A 17,736-nucleotide genomic window follows, 5' to 3' on the forward strand; every position below is an offset into this window, starting at 1 on the left:
TACCAGACGGTTGTGGCGAGTGCCCTCTTCTATGCGGTGGGGTGCTGGGGTGGCACCATAAAGATGAAAGACGCCTCACACGCCTGGACAAACTTGTTAAGGCAGGCTGTATTGTAGGAGTAAAGTTGGACAGTAGAACATCTGTGGCAGAGCGACGGGCATTAAGCAAACTCCTGTCAATCATGAAGAATCCACTGAACAGTGTCATCTCCAGACAGAGGAGTAGCTTCAGTGACAGACTTTGTCACTGTCCTGCTCCACTGAAAGACTGAGGAGATCGTTCCTCCCCCACACTATGCGACTCTTCAATTCCACCCCGGGGAGTAAATGCTAACATTACTTTATTTTTTTCACTATTTAATTTAATATTGTTTCTCTGTATAAGTATACTGCTGCTGCATTATGTGAATTTCCCCTTGGGATTAAAGTATTTGACAAAAAACATTAGAGTGATTAAAATGCAGGTGTAACAGACAGTAACTTGGTATAATGTTAACCTCGCCGGGTGCAATTGGAGTCACATTATGTGGGAGAGGAAAGACCCTCAGTCTGTCAGTGGAGCAGGACGGTGACAGCAGTCTGTCGCTGAAGCTGCTCCTCTGTCTGGAGATGATCCTGTTCAGTGGATTCTCCATGATTGACAGGAGTCTGCTCAGCGCCCATCGCTCTGCCATGGATGTCAAACTGTCCAGCTCCGTGCCTACAATAGAGCCTGTCTTCCTCACCAGTTTGTCCAGCCGTGAGGCGCCCCTCTTTATGCTGCCTCCCCAGCACACCGTGTAGAAGAGGGTGCTCTCCACAACCATCTGACAGAACATCAGCAGCATCTTATTGCAGACGTTGAAGGACAGCAGTCTTCGAAGTACAGTCGGCTCTGTCTCCTCTTACACAGAGCATCAGGATTGGCAGTCCAGTCCAATTTATCGTCCAGCTGCACTCCCAGGTAATGTATTTACAAGTCTGTACCCTCTGCACTGTCGTCACCTCTGATGATCAAAGGGTCCACGAGGGGCCTGGGCCTCTTAAAACCAGCAAAACTAAGGAGCTGGTGCATTTTAAGAGGTATGAAAAAAAATCCTTCTATATTAAAGCGGTCAGGATTGTCCTTCCGTCCCATGATTGCGATGCAGGCGCGGAGTTGCACACACGCCCCATCCATTTTGTAATGCACGATGGGATTTGTAGTTTTGTTTTTCCAGGTAAAAGATGATTTTCTACTCCAGACTGTGCGATATTTTCACTATATAAAAGCAGTTGGGATTGTCCTTCCGTCCCGTGAGAGGAAATCATAGCGGTATTCCAATAATCACAGACTTACGGTACGAAGTGACATGTGAGCAGAGTTCTGGTGCTCCCATCGTTCCCTTGCTTTTGTGCGCGATGGGCTGGAAAAAAAAACAAAATTAGGTCTCTGGAAATTAATGTTGGAGTACAAATGCCTCACCCTGTAGTAAATATCAGGGGGGTTCAAAAGGACGACCTCAATATAGAAAAAATTCACAAAAACAAAACCAGGAGTATCAAATACCGCTCAAATGCAATATAAACAAAATTAATGAGTTTAAAATCAAATTGATCTACATATTGATTTGCCTTAAAGGTAGAACTTAGTTGGTCGCCTTAAAAGGCGGGTCAGCCTAGTAAATCCATTAAAAGAAGTTAATACAGTCTATAGCTCCTCCCGATCTCAGCCCACCTCCTTCAAGTCCATCACTCAGCAGCCACAAATGTCGTTTAGCCGACACCCACCAGTCTTGGCTTCATCCAAACTGCTTAGCCAGATCACCCAAAGTCGGCACTCCTGTCTTACCTCTGCTACATAGGGAGGTCCTCTTCAATGCTCGCCACACTATATACCATTCTTCGGAGTGTGTGGTTGGTAAGAAGACAAACCTGCCTCTAGAGTACCACAGCATATTCTCCTTTGCAGGAGCCCAGTTTGTGCTCCCTTGCCTCATCCAGGTGGCCTGCTCGTCCTTCCTAGACTTCTCTTTGCTCTTTCCTAACCCCGATCTCTTTTCCCGCTGTGCCAGCCAGTACTTGTACAGCTACAATGGCACCCACATTTTTGATGTGACTCTTCTCCATTATCCCCATTTACTCCCCGCGTTTGTAACAGCCACAGAGACTGCCATGGCTATCTGGACAAAATTTAACTAGCCATTTCTTTGGAGGGCAGGGGACACTGTACCACAACAACTTGGCAAAGCTCAGGTCCTCAATTATGTGAGCAGAAAACTGGAACCAACCACCATGAAAGGAGTTGGGCACTGGTGAGGGGAAGAAAGAAAAACCTCCCCAATCACATCCAGACTTATTTGCAACAGAGGCGTACTATTCCAGCATGTGGTGCTGGCATTTCATGCTAGACCACAGCCTTTAAAATGAAAGTTAACTTACTTGGAGGTGGTGTGGTTGAGTTGCACCAGACCAGTTCAGAGAGAGTGTGGGATGCAGAATGAGAGGCACAGGTCAACCAGAAACAATATTTACAAAAAGCTTGAGTCAAGGGAGCAGCTCATGCTTTAAGCACACCAGACCGACCTTTGGTTCCGTTTCCTACTTGAACACCCAACACAAGAAACGGTTTCCAAAGCAGTCATGGACAGAGAAGAGCCGATTCTTACAGCCTGTCCCCATTCATTGTTAAATACTCATTTAGCTTGATTAGGCATTTCAGCCTCCTTAAACATCCTTCAAAATTAAGCATAAAGAGGGCGTCCAATGTGACCTGTGGGTTTGAGTACAGGATTGTGGAACCAGTCCACTGCTCAGAAAGATGGTGTGTGTTGCTGGCTAGGAGATAGGTCCTTGATGGTGACCTACACATTTCATGATAAGCTAAAGTCAATGGGAGCACCTCATGCCTGGGAGGATACCAAACACGGTTTAAAAAAATTCTATTCTCCATTCAAACTACACACTTAAAACCACCAAGTAACTGCAACTACTCATGAAGTAAAGAGCCTTTATTAAAGTTTCAGATTCAATTTTTGACTGTTCATCCTCCTCACAGCAACTACAGCCAAAATCAGGACCACCATCAACATGGCAGCTGCAGTGCCCAGTACCAGGTATCCAGTAGTAAGAGGAGCTGTGGGAGGAAGACAGACGTTTACTCTCAGTAAAAGGATAAGACCATGGATGGGCCAACACAAGCAGAACTCTGGCCTACTCCAGGTAAATCAAGATGGTTACCTTCCTGCTTCATTGTGGATATTTGCATCTGTTCAGCCTCAATAACGACAGGACCACTGTGAAGGAGCACATTCTTCCTAGATGAACCAATTCGTGCCAACTTATCTACAGCTCTGCCAGATCCTGAAAACAGTGGTAGGGTTTAGTTTCATACACCATTCCCCCAGCCCCTTACAAGGCAGCCAACAAGATATCCCATCCCATGTTCATGGGGTCAAGTAGTCTCCATAACACTGTGCACATTTCAACCACAAGGCACTGAATTTGAAAACAATGCCATGTTCTACAGACAGACACCACAACCAAACCCAATTGCCATTTGCAACTCACTTCTTGTAGGGCAGCTCTGAGTACAGGGGTCTGTGGCAGAGGGATAGCAGGCAGCAGCAACACAGTAGATGAAGATCTACAGAGAGAAAAGGAAACCAGATTACAAGGAGCCAAAAACCACCAGAGATACTCCTTGCCATTACTATGGATACACACAACTCCAAACTGAAGCCCTCTACACATTTCAAGCAAGACAGAATTCCCCATTGCCACAAAACCTACCTTTTCAGCCAAGGCTTGCCGAGCTACAGGGTCCACAAAAGCAAACATCTCAAACACAAATCTCTTGTAATGACTTGGGTAGGCCACTCCAGATGTGCTGTCCACAGTCACCAAGCTGGTCAAATAGTTGTCTCCCGTGTATGGGCACCTGGGACAAAGACCCCCCAGTTAGCACTAACCAGCAACTCTGCCACCCACCCTCAAAGCAAAAAACCTACCCATTCACCAGAAGGCTCCACTGGGGCTGACTAGAAGCAGAAGGTCCTGGGGTGACCCAACAGTCCCCAAGAGTCAGCACAAGGTTAGGGTCAGTCCTGTTCACGATGTGCACTTCCAAAGCCACAGGATCCCGCAGAGTTTTGGTCACTGGGTAGTCAGCATCCACATAGTAGGAGCCATAGGAGGAATCTGACCATGGAAATGAGGAGGCATTTACTCAATTACAGGCCTGAAATGATCAGCTCAGTGGGAAGTCCATACTTTCGGGACCAATACCTTTGTTGTTGTTCAAAGCCCACAGGGACCCCACCCCCTACAATACCTGTTGCAATGACCAATTCCAGGTCAAATGGCCCTTGCTCTACTACTGGAAGAGGTGGCGCCACAGTATACACCTCAGCCTCCACTTGCACATCCTGGCTTCCTGAGTAGGTGCACTGGAAGAATAACCTGAGGAGAGAAACACCACATCATAGCAGGTAGAGCACATTTAGGGTCAGAGGAAGCAGGTTCAGAAGCCTTACTTGTAGACACTGTCCCTGGTGATGGAGCCCTCTGGACCACTCCTCACAGCGATGGCAGCAGACATGGTGTTCTGGTAAGTCACATTGCCACCAGCCAGCTGAAACAAGGACATTAAAATCACTGCTGACCACCAAATATGCAACAGTGGTGGCATCTTTAGTTCAATTTTAGAATGTTTTGCTGCTGACCTTAACACAGCAGTCATGTACATGGGGCGAGGATTGGTTTAACATTTGAGACACTCCCCAGATCTTGTTAGGTTAAATACACAAAAACGTCAGTAGCAGGACAGCCCACTCTTCTGCTAGACATCTCACCTGAACTGTGCTACCACAGGCACTGACTGGAAACTGGTACACAACAAAGCTGGACAGGCTGGTCACAGGACTGCAGCCAATGGAACTGCTGTCCACCAACTGGAGGGACCCAAGATCCAAGGGAGGAAGGGTCACCTTCTCAGACACCACCACCACAAACTGGCCATCAAGGGTGCACTGCACAGTCACTGGCAAAAGCAAACAAGCATGAATATCCAGTAGCAGCCACCTTTACTCACTCACAACAACTCACCATCATTGCCATAGTAACATGGACTGGTGCTGCTGCTCAAATCGTAGCAACAGTTGTTGGCTTCACAGTCTGCTTGAGTGATGAATGAAGACCCTCCACAAGGGAGCTTCTCACCAGCTGCAACTGCACATCTCTCAGCAACACTCCCAGATCGGCGAGCTGCGATGGTCAAAAAGCCCATTTAGAAGATGGGAGAGACACTCAGGGTGTCAACCCAGAAGAGAAGCATACCTGGTTTAGGGCATGTGAACATCTTCAAATTAGATGGACGTCCAAAGGCAATGAGCACAACATACTGGGAAGGCTAAAGAGACAAAGGAGAGGCTCAAACCCACAATTCAAGATAGACAGCTGGATTAAAAACGGGGACCAAAGGCGAAAGCGCTGTAGCTGCTCACCTCCTCAGCCACGTAACCGTACCGGGAAGAAAAGGGCACCGTTAGTGTGGTGCGGCCAGACTTCACACGGAGGACGATTCCTGGGAGATCTTTGGTCACCTTTACCAGTCCGTCAATCCCCTCTGAGAAAAAAATAAATAGTGAATATTTACTTAGACGCAGGCGCCGACTATGCCCAGTGGTCGAGAACAAGCCGCACTCACTCCGGAGAAAAACGCTCGGAGAGCCATCAAATGACAGCGTCATCGCCTTGTCCTCATCGCATTTCTTAGTCACGTCTCCTGACGCCGCAAAGACATACTGAGCGCCCGCCACGCACAACCAGAAAAGACACCAACAATGCAAACACGCCATGCTGTGAAAGAACCAAACAGGAACACAACATAAACGAGAAAGCGCGCGAGGGGGTTTAAATGATCAGCGGGAGCGGCGCACGTGACTCGTTAGTGAGAAGACGCGAGATTCGACCGCGGTAAATCGGTGGCATTCCTTCTGCACGTGCGGCTTTATTAACCAATCAGCCCGTCACGACATCGGACTGATACGCCCAATCTTAGACCCTCTGTAGATCGATCTGTAAATTTAATGAGGGAAATCGGTAAACATTAATGAAGAAAAGATGACGAGAGATTTGACAAGTAGGAGTATTTCAAAAGAGGGGCTTTGTAAAAAAGACGGTTTGGAAATGAGTTATTGTATAATAAATCAAGAGAAAGGGGAACTATAATTAGGGTCTTTGAAAAGAAGCACAATTGTTTTCTTTGTTAGTAACCGTTATAATGATTTGTGTTGAAAACAAACTCTTCCTTATAGCTGATTTGCTTAAGAAATTGTAATGTGCCATCTACTTGTTCATGATCTTTTATTTATTTATTTATTTATTTATTTAACAACAGTGTACCTTGTCACTCGACATGGGCGGGTTCTGGACTGGTGATTAACAGCAGTGTATTCACAGTTGTTATATCGAAATGGGATTTTCTCCTTATACATTTCAAGTTCGAGAAGGCAGGCAGAGACTCCCACAGCATTATAAATAACAGCCTTAGAAATAATAACGGGGAGCTGGGATAAAGGACACTAGACGCCGGACGACGATCGGGACCACTTCGGGAGTGGAATCGCCTGCCTAGTGAACTGACCGTTATTTTGACGCGGCCTTTTCGAGTCAGTAAAGACTACCTGTTGTGGAATAAAATCGCCCATTAACTTCCATTCGGTGTCTGTCTCGGTCTTTCCTTCTTGGTGTTCGTTACAATACTCTCTTTTTAGCTTCAGTTTTTTTACCAGTTATCAGTGTCACTTTATTTATTTTGTTTAAAAGAGAAGTTGATATCGGATAGATTTTGTGTGAATGCAGAGCTTTTGTTAAAATACATTTTTCTGAGAAGGATTAATGTCAGAATCATTTTGCAGGAGAAGGGCACTCGCAGAGTAAGCCCATCTGACAGAGGAGACAATGGTCCGTTAGAGCTTTGGTAAAACATCCACTGTTAGTTTAGTTTCTGGATCTGCGCTCAGATTCTCGTATTGAGTTGGTCTTTTATGTCCATTCTTGGGTGGTGTAAAAGAGGGGTTATGGGGAAATGCATTAATTCTCAGGGTTTAGCTGACAGAAAGTCAAGTGCAGGAGTCACGGTCAGATGACTAGTGATAGGAGACTGTTGAATTCCAGTATTTTATATTTATTTAACTTAAAAAAACAGCTGAAACAATAAACAAACAAACATGCTGTAGATAAAACAATTTGGCGGAAAGAAAGGTCTATCGTGAAGAGGCAACCACTTCCGGTTGAGGGTGTGACCTCATTCAATTTTCGTACACAATTTGAAAACAGAAAGAAAGTTTAAACTATTCTCACAGTCTTTGGCATTATCAGTAAAGTCAGGAAGCTGTATCAGTCTTGACCCTTTACATTTATTACAACAGCCATTCAACTGAAGACAGGCTGTCCAAACTTAAGACCCCATCAAAGGTTTAAGTGACTTTTCCAATTGTCCAGTTAACTACAGTCATGGGATCACTCCACAGGTATACTTGACTAATATGCTGAATGAGTTCAGACAATAGCAGATGAGAAAGCTGCTGATGACTGCCTGTTGCTGAGATAGATCGATCCTGGTTGTGGAAAGTGTTGATCGCTGACTGCAACTGTTCCTTCTGTACTTCTGGATATTCCACCTGGTGATCTGTCTGGCAGAGAAAGCTCTGGTTGTAACTACTTCGGTACTGAATGGACTGTTTCAGTGCTTCTGTCTCATTGGCTGGAGACATAGGGGCATTCATTTTGAACACTGTCTGCATTAACTGGAATGGAACTAAAATGTGGACATTAATTCCACTACTGTAGAATGTTTTGTTGGGAACAGCCTCAAACACTTTTGCCTGTGATGCAGTTGGAAGTGGTGAGGATGTTAGTGGCTGATCAAAGCTTAAGGATAACGATTTCTGCTTTGGGTGCAAAGCTTCAGTCTGTGGTCATGGGTCGATTTTGTGAGTGGACAGATACGAATCTAATGATGTGGACAATGTCGCAGGTATAGGGGAGACGTTAGGAACCTGAGTGGCTTCAATTTCTGCTTGAGTTACAATTCTTACATTCCCAGAATCCATCAGCTGCTGGTTTTAATAGATAGATAGATAGATAGATCTAGGTATAACAGTCAATAGCATTGTATAATGATGTTAACATTTGCCCCCCGAAGAGCTGCATAGTTTGAGGGAGGAACGATAATAATCTCTTATATATATTTATTTTCTGGTTCGTCCTGCTTCCACCTCAAAACCGGTCGCGCCCACACGCAGCCGACACGCCAATTCTCGCCAAGCTTTTGAAGTACGCTTACAAAATGAAGCAAATTCTGCTTGCTGCGAAAATGTGCTTCTCCAGCTAGATTCCATGCTCAGAACCATCAACCCCTTCGCTAAATCATACAAACACTTGCATGAGATCGCTCAGTCCAATCCAACAGCATCTGTATGAATGGCTTTCAAGGAAAACCCTGTGCAGGATTTATGACTATACAATGCCCCGACATGTCACACCAATGTTGCAGCGATTTGCGTCGGAGACGATGGCGAACCTGCCGAAAGAGACATTTGTATCTATCCAAGAGGTAACTCCGGTAAACAGATTTCCACGCTCAGTATGAATTGCGATCCTATGGTTTACCCACTTTTATTCCCTTACGGAGACATTAGCTGGCAGAAAGATTTACAACATGTTCCCGATAAAAGAACCACCAAGCGAATAAGGCTTACTCAATGCCAATTTTACGCGTACAGATTAGCAGTGCATTTAGTATTTTGCACTCCAGTGGCAAACTATTCCAACAGTTCGTCGTACAGTAGATCAGCGTTTCTCAACCTTTTAGTATTTGCGACCCGAGTTTTCACAACAGTTTTAATCGCGCCCCCCACCCTACATTTTTTTGAAATGTAGATGCATATTTTATTATACCTACTTAACTTTTATCGAAATTTATTTAACTCCTATATTTATTGTTCTAGTATAAGAATGTAGTTTTTATTTTATTTTTTTTTTTCATTTTTATTACTATTTAATTTAATATTGTATATGTGTATTAGTATACTGCTGCTGGATTATGTGCATTTCCCCTTGGGATTAATAAAGAATCTATCTATCTATCTATCTATCTATCTATCTATCTATCTATCTATCTATCTATCTATCTATCTAGTTTAAGTTAATTTGTTTTGGTTTCAACAGATTTTATTTCATATTTTTGATTCTTGTTTTCTTTCTTTTATATCTTCGCACCCCCCTTTTTGTTACTTCGTGCCCCCCTAGGAGTGCCCGCCCCACAGGTTAAGAATCACTGTCGTAGATGCGTATGTTAAAACAGAGGGCGCGCGTCTCAATTATCTCAGATTACATCAACAAGATCTGCACGTGGAACAATACAAAGGACTATCAGACGCACTGCAAGAAAACGCTGAAAATAACAACGCACGTGTTGGCAAAATGATCATATTATCGTCTACATCTCCAGGAAGTCCAAGATACATGCAACAAAACTAGCAGGATGCCATGGCCATAGTACGTAAATTCGGACAGTCTAATTTATTTATCACTTTCACTTGTAATCCTGCTTGGCTGGAAATTCTACATGCACTGTCGGATACCCAAAGACCGGAGCACAGACCTGATATTGTCGTACGAGTCTTTTGGATTAAGCTGCAGGAATTACTTCGAGACATTCTACAACAACATCCTTTTGAGGTTATTATTGATTATATTTACGTAGTCGAATTTCAGAAGCGCGGCCTTCCTCATGCCCGCAAGCTGTTTACTCTTCACAATAATTCTAACAAGCAGTCTTCAGCCCCGGTCAGTTGTACGTGGCTTTTTCTAGGGTTAGATCTTTCGACTCATTATCTGTCGTCTCCACCAAAACACCTATTCACAGCTTTCAAGAAGTATTTGTTTCTTCTTGATTTCTTCATTCCTTTCTCTCCATTTTCCGTTCCTATTCTAATACCGCCGTATGTTACGACATGCTTCGGTTAGTGATAATAATACCTTTTATTTATTTGTAGGCGCCTTACTACAACAACAACAACAACATTAATTTATATAGCACATTTTCATACAAAAAACTGTAGCTCAACGAGCTTTACATAATGAAGAACAGAAACATGAAAGACACAGTAAGAGAATAAAATAAGTCAACATTAACATAGAATAAGAGTAAGGTCCAATGGCCAGAACAAATATATATATATTTATTCCAGACGGCTGGAGAAAAAAATAAAATCTGCAGGTATTGCAGACCATGAGACCACCCAGTACCCTCTGGGCATTCTACCTAACATAAATGAAACAGTCGTCTTTGTATTTAGGGTTCTCACGGAAGGATTCTAAACACTCAAGGACACCAATCAATAGACAGAACACAGGTTATAAAGAAAAGTAAAATACAGAGAGAGCAATTGTAATCAAGAGAAAAAGCGTTTTAAGAGTTTTAAGTTTAGATTTATAAAGTGAAAATGATTCAATATGTCTAATCTCATATGGTAGTGAGTTCCAGAACTGGGAAGCAGAGCAACTGAATGCTGTGCCCCCCATAGTGGTAAGACGGTCGAAGGGGACAGTCAAGTGGATGGAGGAAGAGGATCTGAGGGTGCGGGAGGGAATGTCAACATGGAGGAGGTCAGGCAGATATGGAGGGGCGAGGTTGTGGAGAGCCTTAAATGTTAACAGAAGAATTTTAAATTGAATGTTGAACTGAACTGAAAGCCAATGAATCTGCTGCAGAACGGGAGTGATAAGGTGAGAATAGGGGGTTCTAGTAATAATGAGGGCGGGCAGCTGAATTCTGGACCAGTTGAAGCTTATAAAGAGATTTGCGAGAAAGACCAAAGAAAAGGGAATTGCAGTAATCCAGATGTGAAGTGATAAGGCTATGAACGAGGATAGCAGTGATGTGGGGGAGTGAGGGAGGGGGGCAAATATGATTAATATTACACAGAAAGAAATATGCAGACCAGGAGATGTTATTGATGTGGGACTGAAAGGATAAAGTACTGTCAAGGACGACACCTGTGGGGAAGGGGAGACAGAGGAATTATCAATAACAAATGCAAAATGATCAGATTTGGATAATGTTGATTTTGTACCAAGGAGGAGAACTTCAGCTTTGTCACTATTTCATTTAAGAAAGTTTGAAGAAAACCAGGATTTGACTTCTGCAATGCAATCAGTAAGTGAGGAGGGTGGAAAGGAAGCAGTCGGTTTGCTAGTGAGATAGAGCTGGGTGTCGTCAGCATAACAGTGGAAGCTAATGTTATATTTATGGAAGATATTGCCAAGGGGAAGGGGGTAAATAATGAAAAGGATGGGCCCCGGGACAGAGCCCACCTGAAGTAACAGTGGTGGGCTAGGGTGTGAAAGTTTTAAGCTGAACAAACTGAGTGTGGCCTGAGAGGTAGGATCTGACCCAGCAGATGCGGCCTTAGGAGTACGTGGGGCCTTGGGCGAATGTCATATGCGAGGCCGAGAGCCATAAGTGTAAGCTATATACCGTACCACCATGCTCACGGGTTTGTCCGCCTCTAATGCTGTACGCCTTATTATTGTTAAAAAACATGGTGCTTATGTAGGTACCATTGACCTTTTGATTACATTACGTATTGTAACTGTTCTTATATTGGTTTAGTGGCCTTTACCCAACTTAATTAATGATTCAGAAACATTGTGCATGCAAAATTAACAAACTAGATAACAGTTGTTTCTGCCGAACCTACTGGAGTCGGCAAATTTATTTAATTACGGAGAACCAGAACACTTGTAATAAAATGAACACTTACCAAACAGCTGTTTGACAGTCACAGACGGAAGTCCACTTTTCTGGCTTTTCGCTGAGCAAAATCGTTGATAAGATCCTCGTAGTACAATGTTGAGGCAAGTTCCTTTTCGATTGACAAAATAGCTAAACTGCACAGTCTGTTCTGCGACAAGAAGAGTCGAGATAAGTAGTGATGAGAGAGGATGCATGTGCTCGTGCGCCATGCTCGAGTCTCCGCCCCGCACATTTCACGGGTTGGAGACAGCCAATCAAGGGGCAAGTAAGTACTGCCCTCACTGTAATGCCAGTAGCCATGTCAGGTGCTGGCATTACAGTGATTGGCTGGCCGGAACACTTATATATATATATACTGTATGCAGGCATTGTCATATAATTTTTTAGAGCGTCATTTTTCCTGTAAAATAGATTTTTTTTGGGGGGGTTTGGGCGTGTTTTTGTCAGTCTGTTAAAGTGGCGTACAACTCGGACAAACTGGTTCCCAGCAGTGACTTGAGAGTTGCATCCAGACATCGTCCCCATGCTGTTCCCAGTCCATTTGGGTGGTGTTTCTGTCACTTTCTGACCTTTTGCAATGGACCAGGCACCCTCCCCTCTTCAGAGCAGGGGGTGCCTGGTTGTCTCCCATTGACTTACTTTATACTCGGGTGCTCGGTAGAGCACATGAACATCGCGATGTGTTCGGATCGAACACCCGAACACTTTGGTGCTCGCTCATCACTAGAGATAAGGCCATTTGGAGACACCTGCATGGTATTAGCATCGCCTTCTTTGCTGACCCAGGGTAAATCCGAAACTAAAGGGCATAATTATTACGGTATGTTGAAACCAAAAATGTTGTGCTAAGAGCTTTCTTGCTTATTGGTGTAGATGCTGGGAAAGGCTTCTAAAGTAACAAATCCTCATTTATGAGTGGTTTCTAAAGAAATTCACCACGTACCGTATTTCAGTCTATAACGGATTTGAATGACTTGCAGAGGCCCCGCATATTTGTATGATGCGCTGACGGTGAGAAAAGAATCTCCTATCGGGGGCCCCACCTCAGGCACGGGACCTGGTGCGATTGCTCTAGTCGCCACCCCCAAAGGCCACCTCTGGAACAAGCCTAGTGGTGTGTGGGTAATGGCAATCAAAGATAATCTATTGAGAAGAGTTGTGTGACAAACAGTGTCAAAGGCTGCACTCAGATCAAGGAGGATGAGAATAGGAATTAAACCAGAATCAGCTGCCATAAGGAGGTCATTAGTAATTTTTATAAGTGCCATTTCTGTACAGTGGAGGGGACAAAAACCAGACTGGAACTGTTCTTAAAGATTATTTTGAGATAAATGAAAATGAAGTTGAAAAGCCACTATTTTTTCAAGAATTTTGGAAATGAAGGGTAGATTAGAAATAGGGATGAAAATTATTGAAATTAGTCAGATCGGCACCAGGTTTTTTAGTATTGGGGTTATTGCAGCAGTTTTAAAAGATGAAGGAACAGTACCAGTAGTGAGAGAAGAGTGGATTATAGCAGAGATAAGGGGGACCAGAGAGGGGAGGCAGGCTTTGACCAGAACTGTAGGGAGGGGGTCCAGTTGACAGGTGGACGGCTCAGACTTAGACAAGATCTGAGATTTCTGAGAAGGTAGGAAGCTGAAAAGAGGAAAATAAGTGAGTTGGTGGGTGAAATTTAAATGAAGTCCTGGAGGAATCCGTACAGAGAGACTGGTGAATCTTCTGGATTTTTTCATTAAAAAAGGACATAAGGGAATTGCAAAATTCATTTGAGTAAAGGTGAGAAGGTAAAGATCTCCTCAGTCTGTCAGTGGAGCAGGACGGTGACAGCAGTCTGTCACTGAAGCTGCTCCTCTGTCTGGAGATGATCCTGTTCAGTGGATTCTCCGTGATTGACAGGAGTCTGCTCAGCGCCCGTCGCTCTGCCACGGATGTCAAACTGCCCAGCTCCGTGCCTACAATAGAGCCTGCCTTCCTCACCAGTTTGTCCAGGCGTGAGACGTCCTTCTTCTTTATGCTGCCTCCCCAGCACACCACCGCGTAGAAGAGGCGCTCGCCACAACCGACTGATAGAACATCTGCAGCATCTTATTGCAGATGTTGAAGGACCCCAGCCTTCTAAGGAAGTATAGTCGGCTCTGTCCTCTCTTGCACAGAGCGTCAGTATTGGCAGTCCAGTCCAATTTATCATCCAGCTGCACTCCCAGGTATTTATAGGTCTGCACCATCTGCACAGTCACCTCTGATGATCATGGGGTCCATGAAGCGCCTGGGTCTCCTAAAATCAGTTCCTTGGTTTTGCTGGTGTTCAGGTGTAGGTGGTTTGAGTCGCACCATTTAACAAAGTCCTTGATTGGGTTCCTATACTCCTCCTCCTGCCCACTCCTGATGCAGCCCACGATAGCTGTGTTGTCAGTGAACATTTGCACGTGGCAAGACTCTGAGTTGTATAGGAAGTCTGATGTATGTTGGCTGAACAGGACCGGAGAAAGTCCAGTCCCCTGTGACGCTCCTGTGCTGCTGACCCCAATGTCAGACCTGCAGTCCCTGAGGTCTGTCTGTAAGATAGTCCACGATCCATGCCACCAGGTGTGAATCTGCTCCTTAGGGACAAGCTGACAGAGATGTGAGTAGAGGTTGGATAGTGTTGATAGAATCCTCCACCACATGACCCTCCACAGCCCTTAATTTTTGAGAGCCCACTCCATTTGTCTGCTATCTCACTCTGTAATGCATATTGTCACGCTTGGGACACAGATTTGCACAGAGATACAGGAGGTCGTAGAAATAAAAAAGATTTTTATTCAAACACTGCAAACACATGAGCTTAAACGTGCTCCATGACAAGTCAGAGATGACAGTTCCGCTAGGAGAAGAGAGAGATAAAAGCAAACAATCAATTCCAAAACTGACAGGCGCTACGCAAGGCTTATAAGTCGGTGGAGAACTGCGAGAGGCTTGTATTACGCGTTATATTGCAAGGATAAGGAGCAAAGTGAGGGTAGTCAGTGTTTCAGGGTTTGTGGTTTTCCCAGGGGCATCTGTATCTATTTGGGGTGCGAACAGCCCTCCAGCTCACAATATGGACGACTCACCTGAAACTCCACCCTTAGACTGAGAAAAACTCCAGGGGGTCCAACAACCCAACCACACACACACACTTGACAAGCAGCATTAACAGAGGTAGGGCAGCTCTACCTGTTGTGATGGTACATTTGTGCTACATTGGAATTGTAAAACTTCAAAGGATTACAAATAAAATGTTCATTAAGATTCACCAAAAAGTGTATTGAGGTTTTTGAACCCTCTTCCTATGAGCCATTGACTGCTCTGTAGACAATGAAGGATTTAAACTTACAGTCATATGAAAAAGTTTGGGACCCCCTCTTAATTCTTTGAACTTTTGTTTTTCATTGGCTGAGCTTTCCTTTTCATATCTTACATGCCTTATGGTAACAGTAGTATTTCAGCAGTAACATTAAGTTTATTGGATTAAAAAAAGATATGCAATATGCATCATAACAAAATTAGACAGGTGCATAAATGTGGGCACCCCAACAGAGATATGACATCAATACTCAGTGGAGCCTCCTTTTGCCTCTCGACGCTGTCCTACCATAGCCTGTGATGAGTGTCTGGATTCTGGATGGAGGTATTTCTGACCATTCTTCATACAAAATCTCTCCAGTTCAGTTCAAGTTTATGGCTGTTGAGCACATGGACAGCCTGCTTCAAATCATCCCATAGATTTTCGATGATCTTCAAGTGAGGGGACTGTGACAGCCATTCTAGAACATTGTACTTCTCCCTCTGCATGGATGCCTTTGTAGATTTCCACCTGTGTTTTGGGTCATTGTCTTGTTGGAATATCCAACCCCTACGTAACTTCAACTTTGTGACTGATGCTTGAACATTATCCTGAAGAACTGCGCCACCACCACCTACTCAAAGCATCATGATGCACCAACATTGATGGATTGAAAGCCAGAAGTCTACGTGACCATCATCATCAGGTCCTTCCATGAAAACCCTAAATACAAAGAGGACTGTTTGACTTATGTTAGGTAGATTGCCCAGAGGGGACTGGGTGGTCTCTTGGTCTGGAACCCCTACAGATTTTATTTTTTTCTCTAACCTTTGGAGTTTTTTTTGTTTTTTCTGTCCACCCTGTCCATTGGACCTTACTCTTATTCTATGTTAATTAATGTTGACTTATGTTTATTTTTTATTGTGTTTTCTATTTTTCTATTAATTTCGTAAAGCACTTTGAGCTACTTTTTTTGTATGAATATGTGCTATATAAATAAATGTTGATTGATATTGAGTTGAATTCCTCCGACCCTCGACTTTAACAAGGGCCCCAGTCCCTGAACTGGCCACACAGCCCCACAGCATGATGGATCCTCCTCACAATTTGACAGGAGGTAGCAGGTGATTTTCTTGGACTGCGGTGTTCTTCTTCCGCCATGCAAAGCGCTTTTTGTTCTGACCAAATAACTCCATTTTTGTCTCATCAGTCCAAAGCACTTTGTTACCAAATGAATCTGGCTTGTCTAAATGAGCATTGGTATACAACAAGCGACTGTTTGTGGCGTGAGTGCAGAAAGGGCTTCTTTCACATCACCCTGCCATACAAATTGTGCTGAATTGTAAAACGATATACAGATACACCATCTGCAGCGAGATGTTCTTGCAGGTCTTTGGAGGTGATCTGTGGGTTGTCTGTAACCATTCTCACAATCCTGCTCGGTCATATGCTGCTCCTGTATTTTTCTTGTCCTGCCGGACCTGCTGGGTTGGTTTAACAGCAACTGTGCCTGTGGCCTTCCATTTCCTGATTCCATTCCTTACAGTTGAAACTAAACCTCCAAGATCACTTTTTGTAGCCTTCCCCTAAACCAGGAGACTGAACAATGTTCATTTTCAGATCTTTGGAGATTTGCTTTGAGGATCCCATGCTGTCTGTGACTCATCACAGGAGAGTCAAACTTGCGATTGACCACCTTAAATGCCTTTCACCACTCATGATTGGACACTCCTGTCTATGAAGTTCAAGGCTTAATAAGCTCCTCTAACCAATTTGGTGTTGTAAGTAATCAGCATTGAGCAGTGAAAGGCATTCAAATCAGCACAACATCAAGGGGACCCACATTTGTGCACAGCCAGTTTTTCCACATTTGATTTCATACAACTAAATACCACACCACTAAAAATCATTGTTCGGAAAACACTGCAGTGCTCAGAAGTTTCTAGGAAATGAGACACACCACTGGTATCTTTTTTGTTGAAAGGAGAGTGAATTATGCAGGCTGAGAGGGGAGCCAATATTTTTGCATATGACAGTATCCAATGCTAAAGGAAACAAATGTAGTGCCTTAAAAGTGGTGCGACACAAACCAACTGAGGAAGGCAAAACAAGACCACAGCTTAAACCAGATGTTGTGCTGCACAAGGTCAGGTCTGATCTCCAAGTTAAATATGGCACAGAGCGAATCTGTAAGATCTTTGCAACACTGCCAATGATCACCATCTTAGTGACTTGGCCGGTGTTGGGGATCATGAGCTGAAATGGGATGGTGTTCTGAATAGACTGAGGAGCGGAGAGAAGGTGGTCCATTTGTAACTGCTGGTGCTGGAGGTATTTCACACAGGTTTCAATAGAACAGGCTGGTAGATCATGAGATGTGATCCACTGGTGGGAATGACAGGTAGAGCTGCACATCAGTAGAGCACTGGTAAGAAAACCAAGGGGGGGGTAGAGGGAAAAGAGGAGAAAGAGAGAGAGAGAGAGAGAGAGAGAGAGAGAGAGAGAGAGAGAGAGAGAGAGAGTTATGGTTGATTTCACAATTGCACACATCCACTCTACTAAGAAAACCTGATGTCCTTTGCAGTAGGCCATAAAACGTGGAATACATCAGGCCAAGATAGAACCTGAATGAGAGGAAGTGGTG

General features: G+C 44.1%; 1 protein-coding gene across 1 annotated transcript; it reads right to left on the reverse strand.

Annotated features, from left to right (window-relative positions):
* Positions 1 to 2,954: 2,954 nt before the first annotated feature.
* LOC120528269 (zona pellucida sperm-binding protein 4-like) lies at positions 2,955 to 5,852 on the reverse strand. Its single transcript, XM_039752398.1, has 12 exons — positions 5,666 to 5,852; positions 5,463 to 5,584; positions 5,296 to 5,368; positions 5,065 to 5,223; positions 4,812 to 4,999; positions 4,494 to 4,591; positions 4,292 to 4,419; positions 3,969 to 4,158; positions 3,751 to 3,898; positions 3,529 to 3,604; positions 3,199 to 3,321; positions 2,955 to 3,094 (listed from the first exon to the last, which is right to left on the reverse strand). The coding sequence occupies exons 1-12, from the start codon at positions 5,814 to 5,816 to the stop codon at positions 2,973 to 2,975; spliced, it is 1,578 nt and encodes a 525-aa protein (XP_039608332.1). The 5' UTR covers positions 5,817 to 5,852; the 3' UTR covers positions 2,955 to 2,972.
* Positions 5,853 to 17,736: the final 11,884 nt, after the last annotated feature.

Source organism: Polypterus senegalus, chromosome 4, assembly GCF_016835505.1.
Source record: "Polypterus senegalus isolate Bchr_013 chromosome 4, ASM1683550v1, whole genome shotgun sequence".
Taxonomy (NCBI): Eukaryota; Metazoa; Chordata; class Cladistia; order Polypteriformes; family Polypteridae; genus Polypterus; species Polypterus senegalus.

Excerpts from the sequence above, each read along its gene's own strand:
- LOC120528269 (XM_039752398.1), bottom strand. The coding sequence starts at position 5,816 with ATGGCGTGTTTGCATTGTTGGTGTCTTTTCTGGTTGTGCGTGGCGGGC. Across the intron at positions 4,592-4,811 it reads CCTGTGGTAGCACAGTTCAG|CTGGCTGGTGGCAATGTGAC; the intron begins GTGAGATGTCTA and ends TCCTTGTTTCAG. Across the intron at positions 4,159-4,291 it reads GGAATTGGTCATTGCAACAG|ATTCCTCCTATGGCTCCTAC; the intron begins GTATTGTAGGGG and ends TTCCATGGTCAG.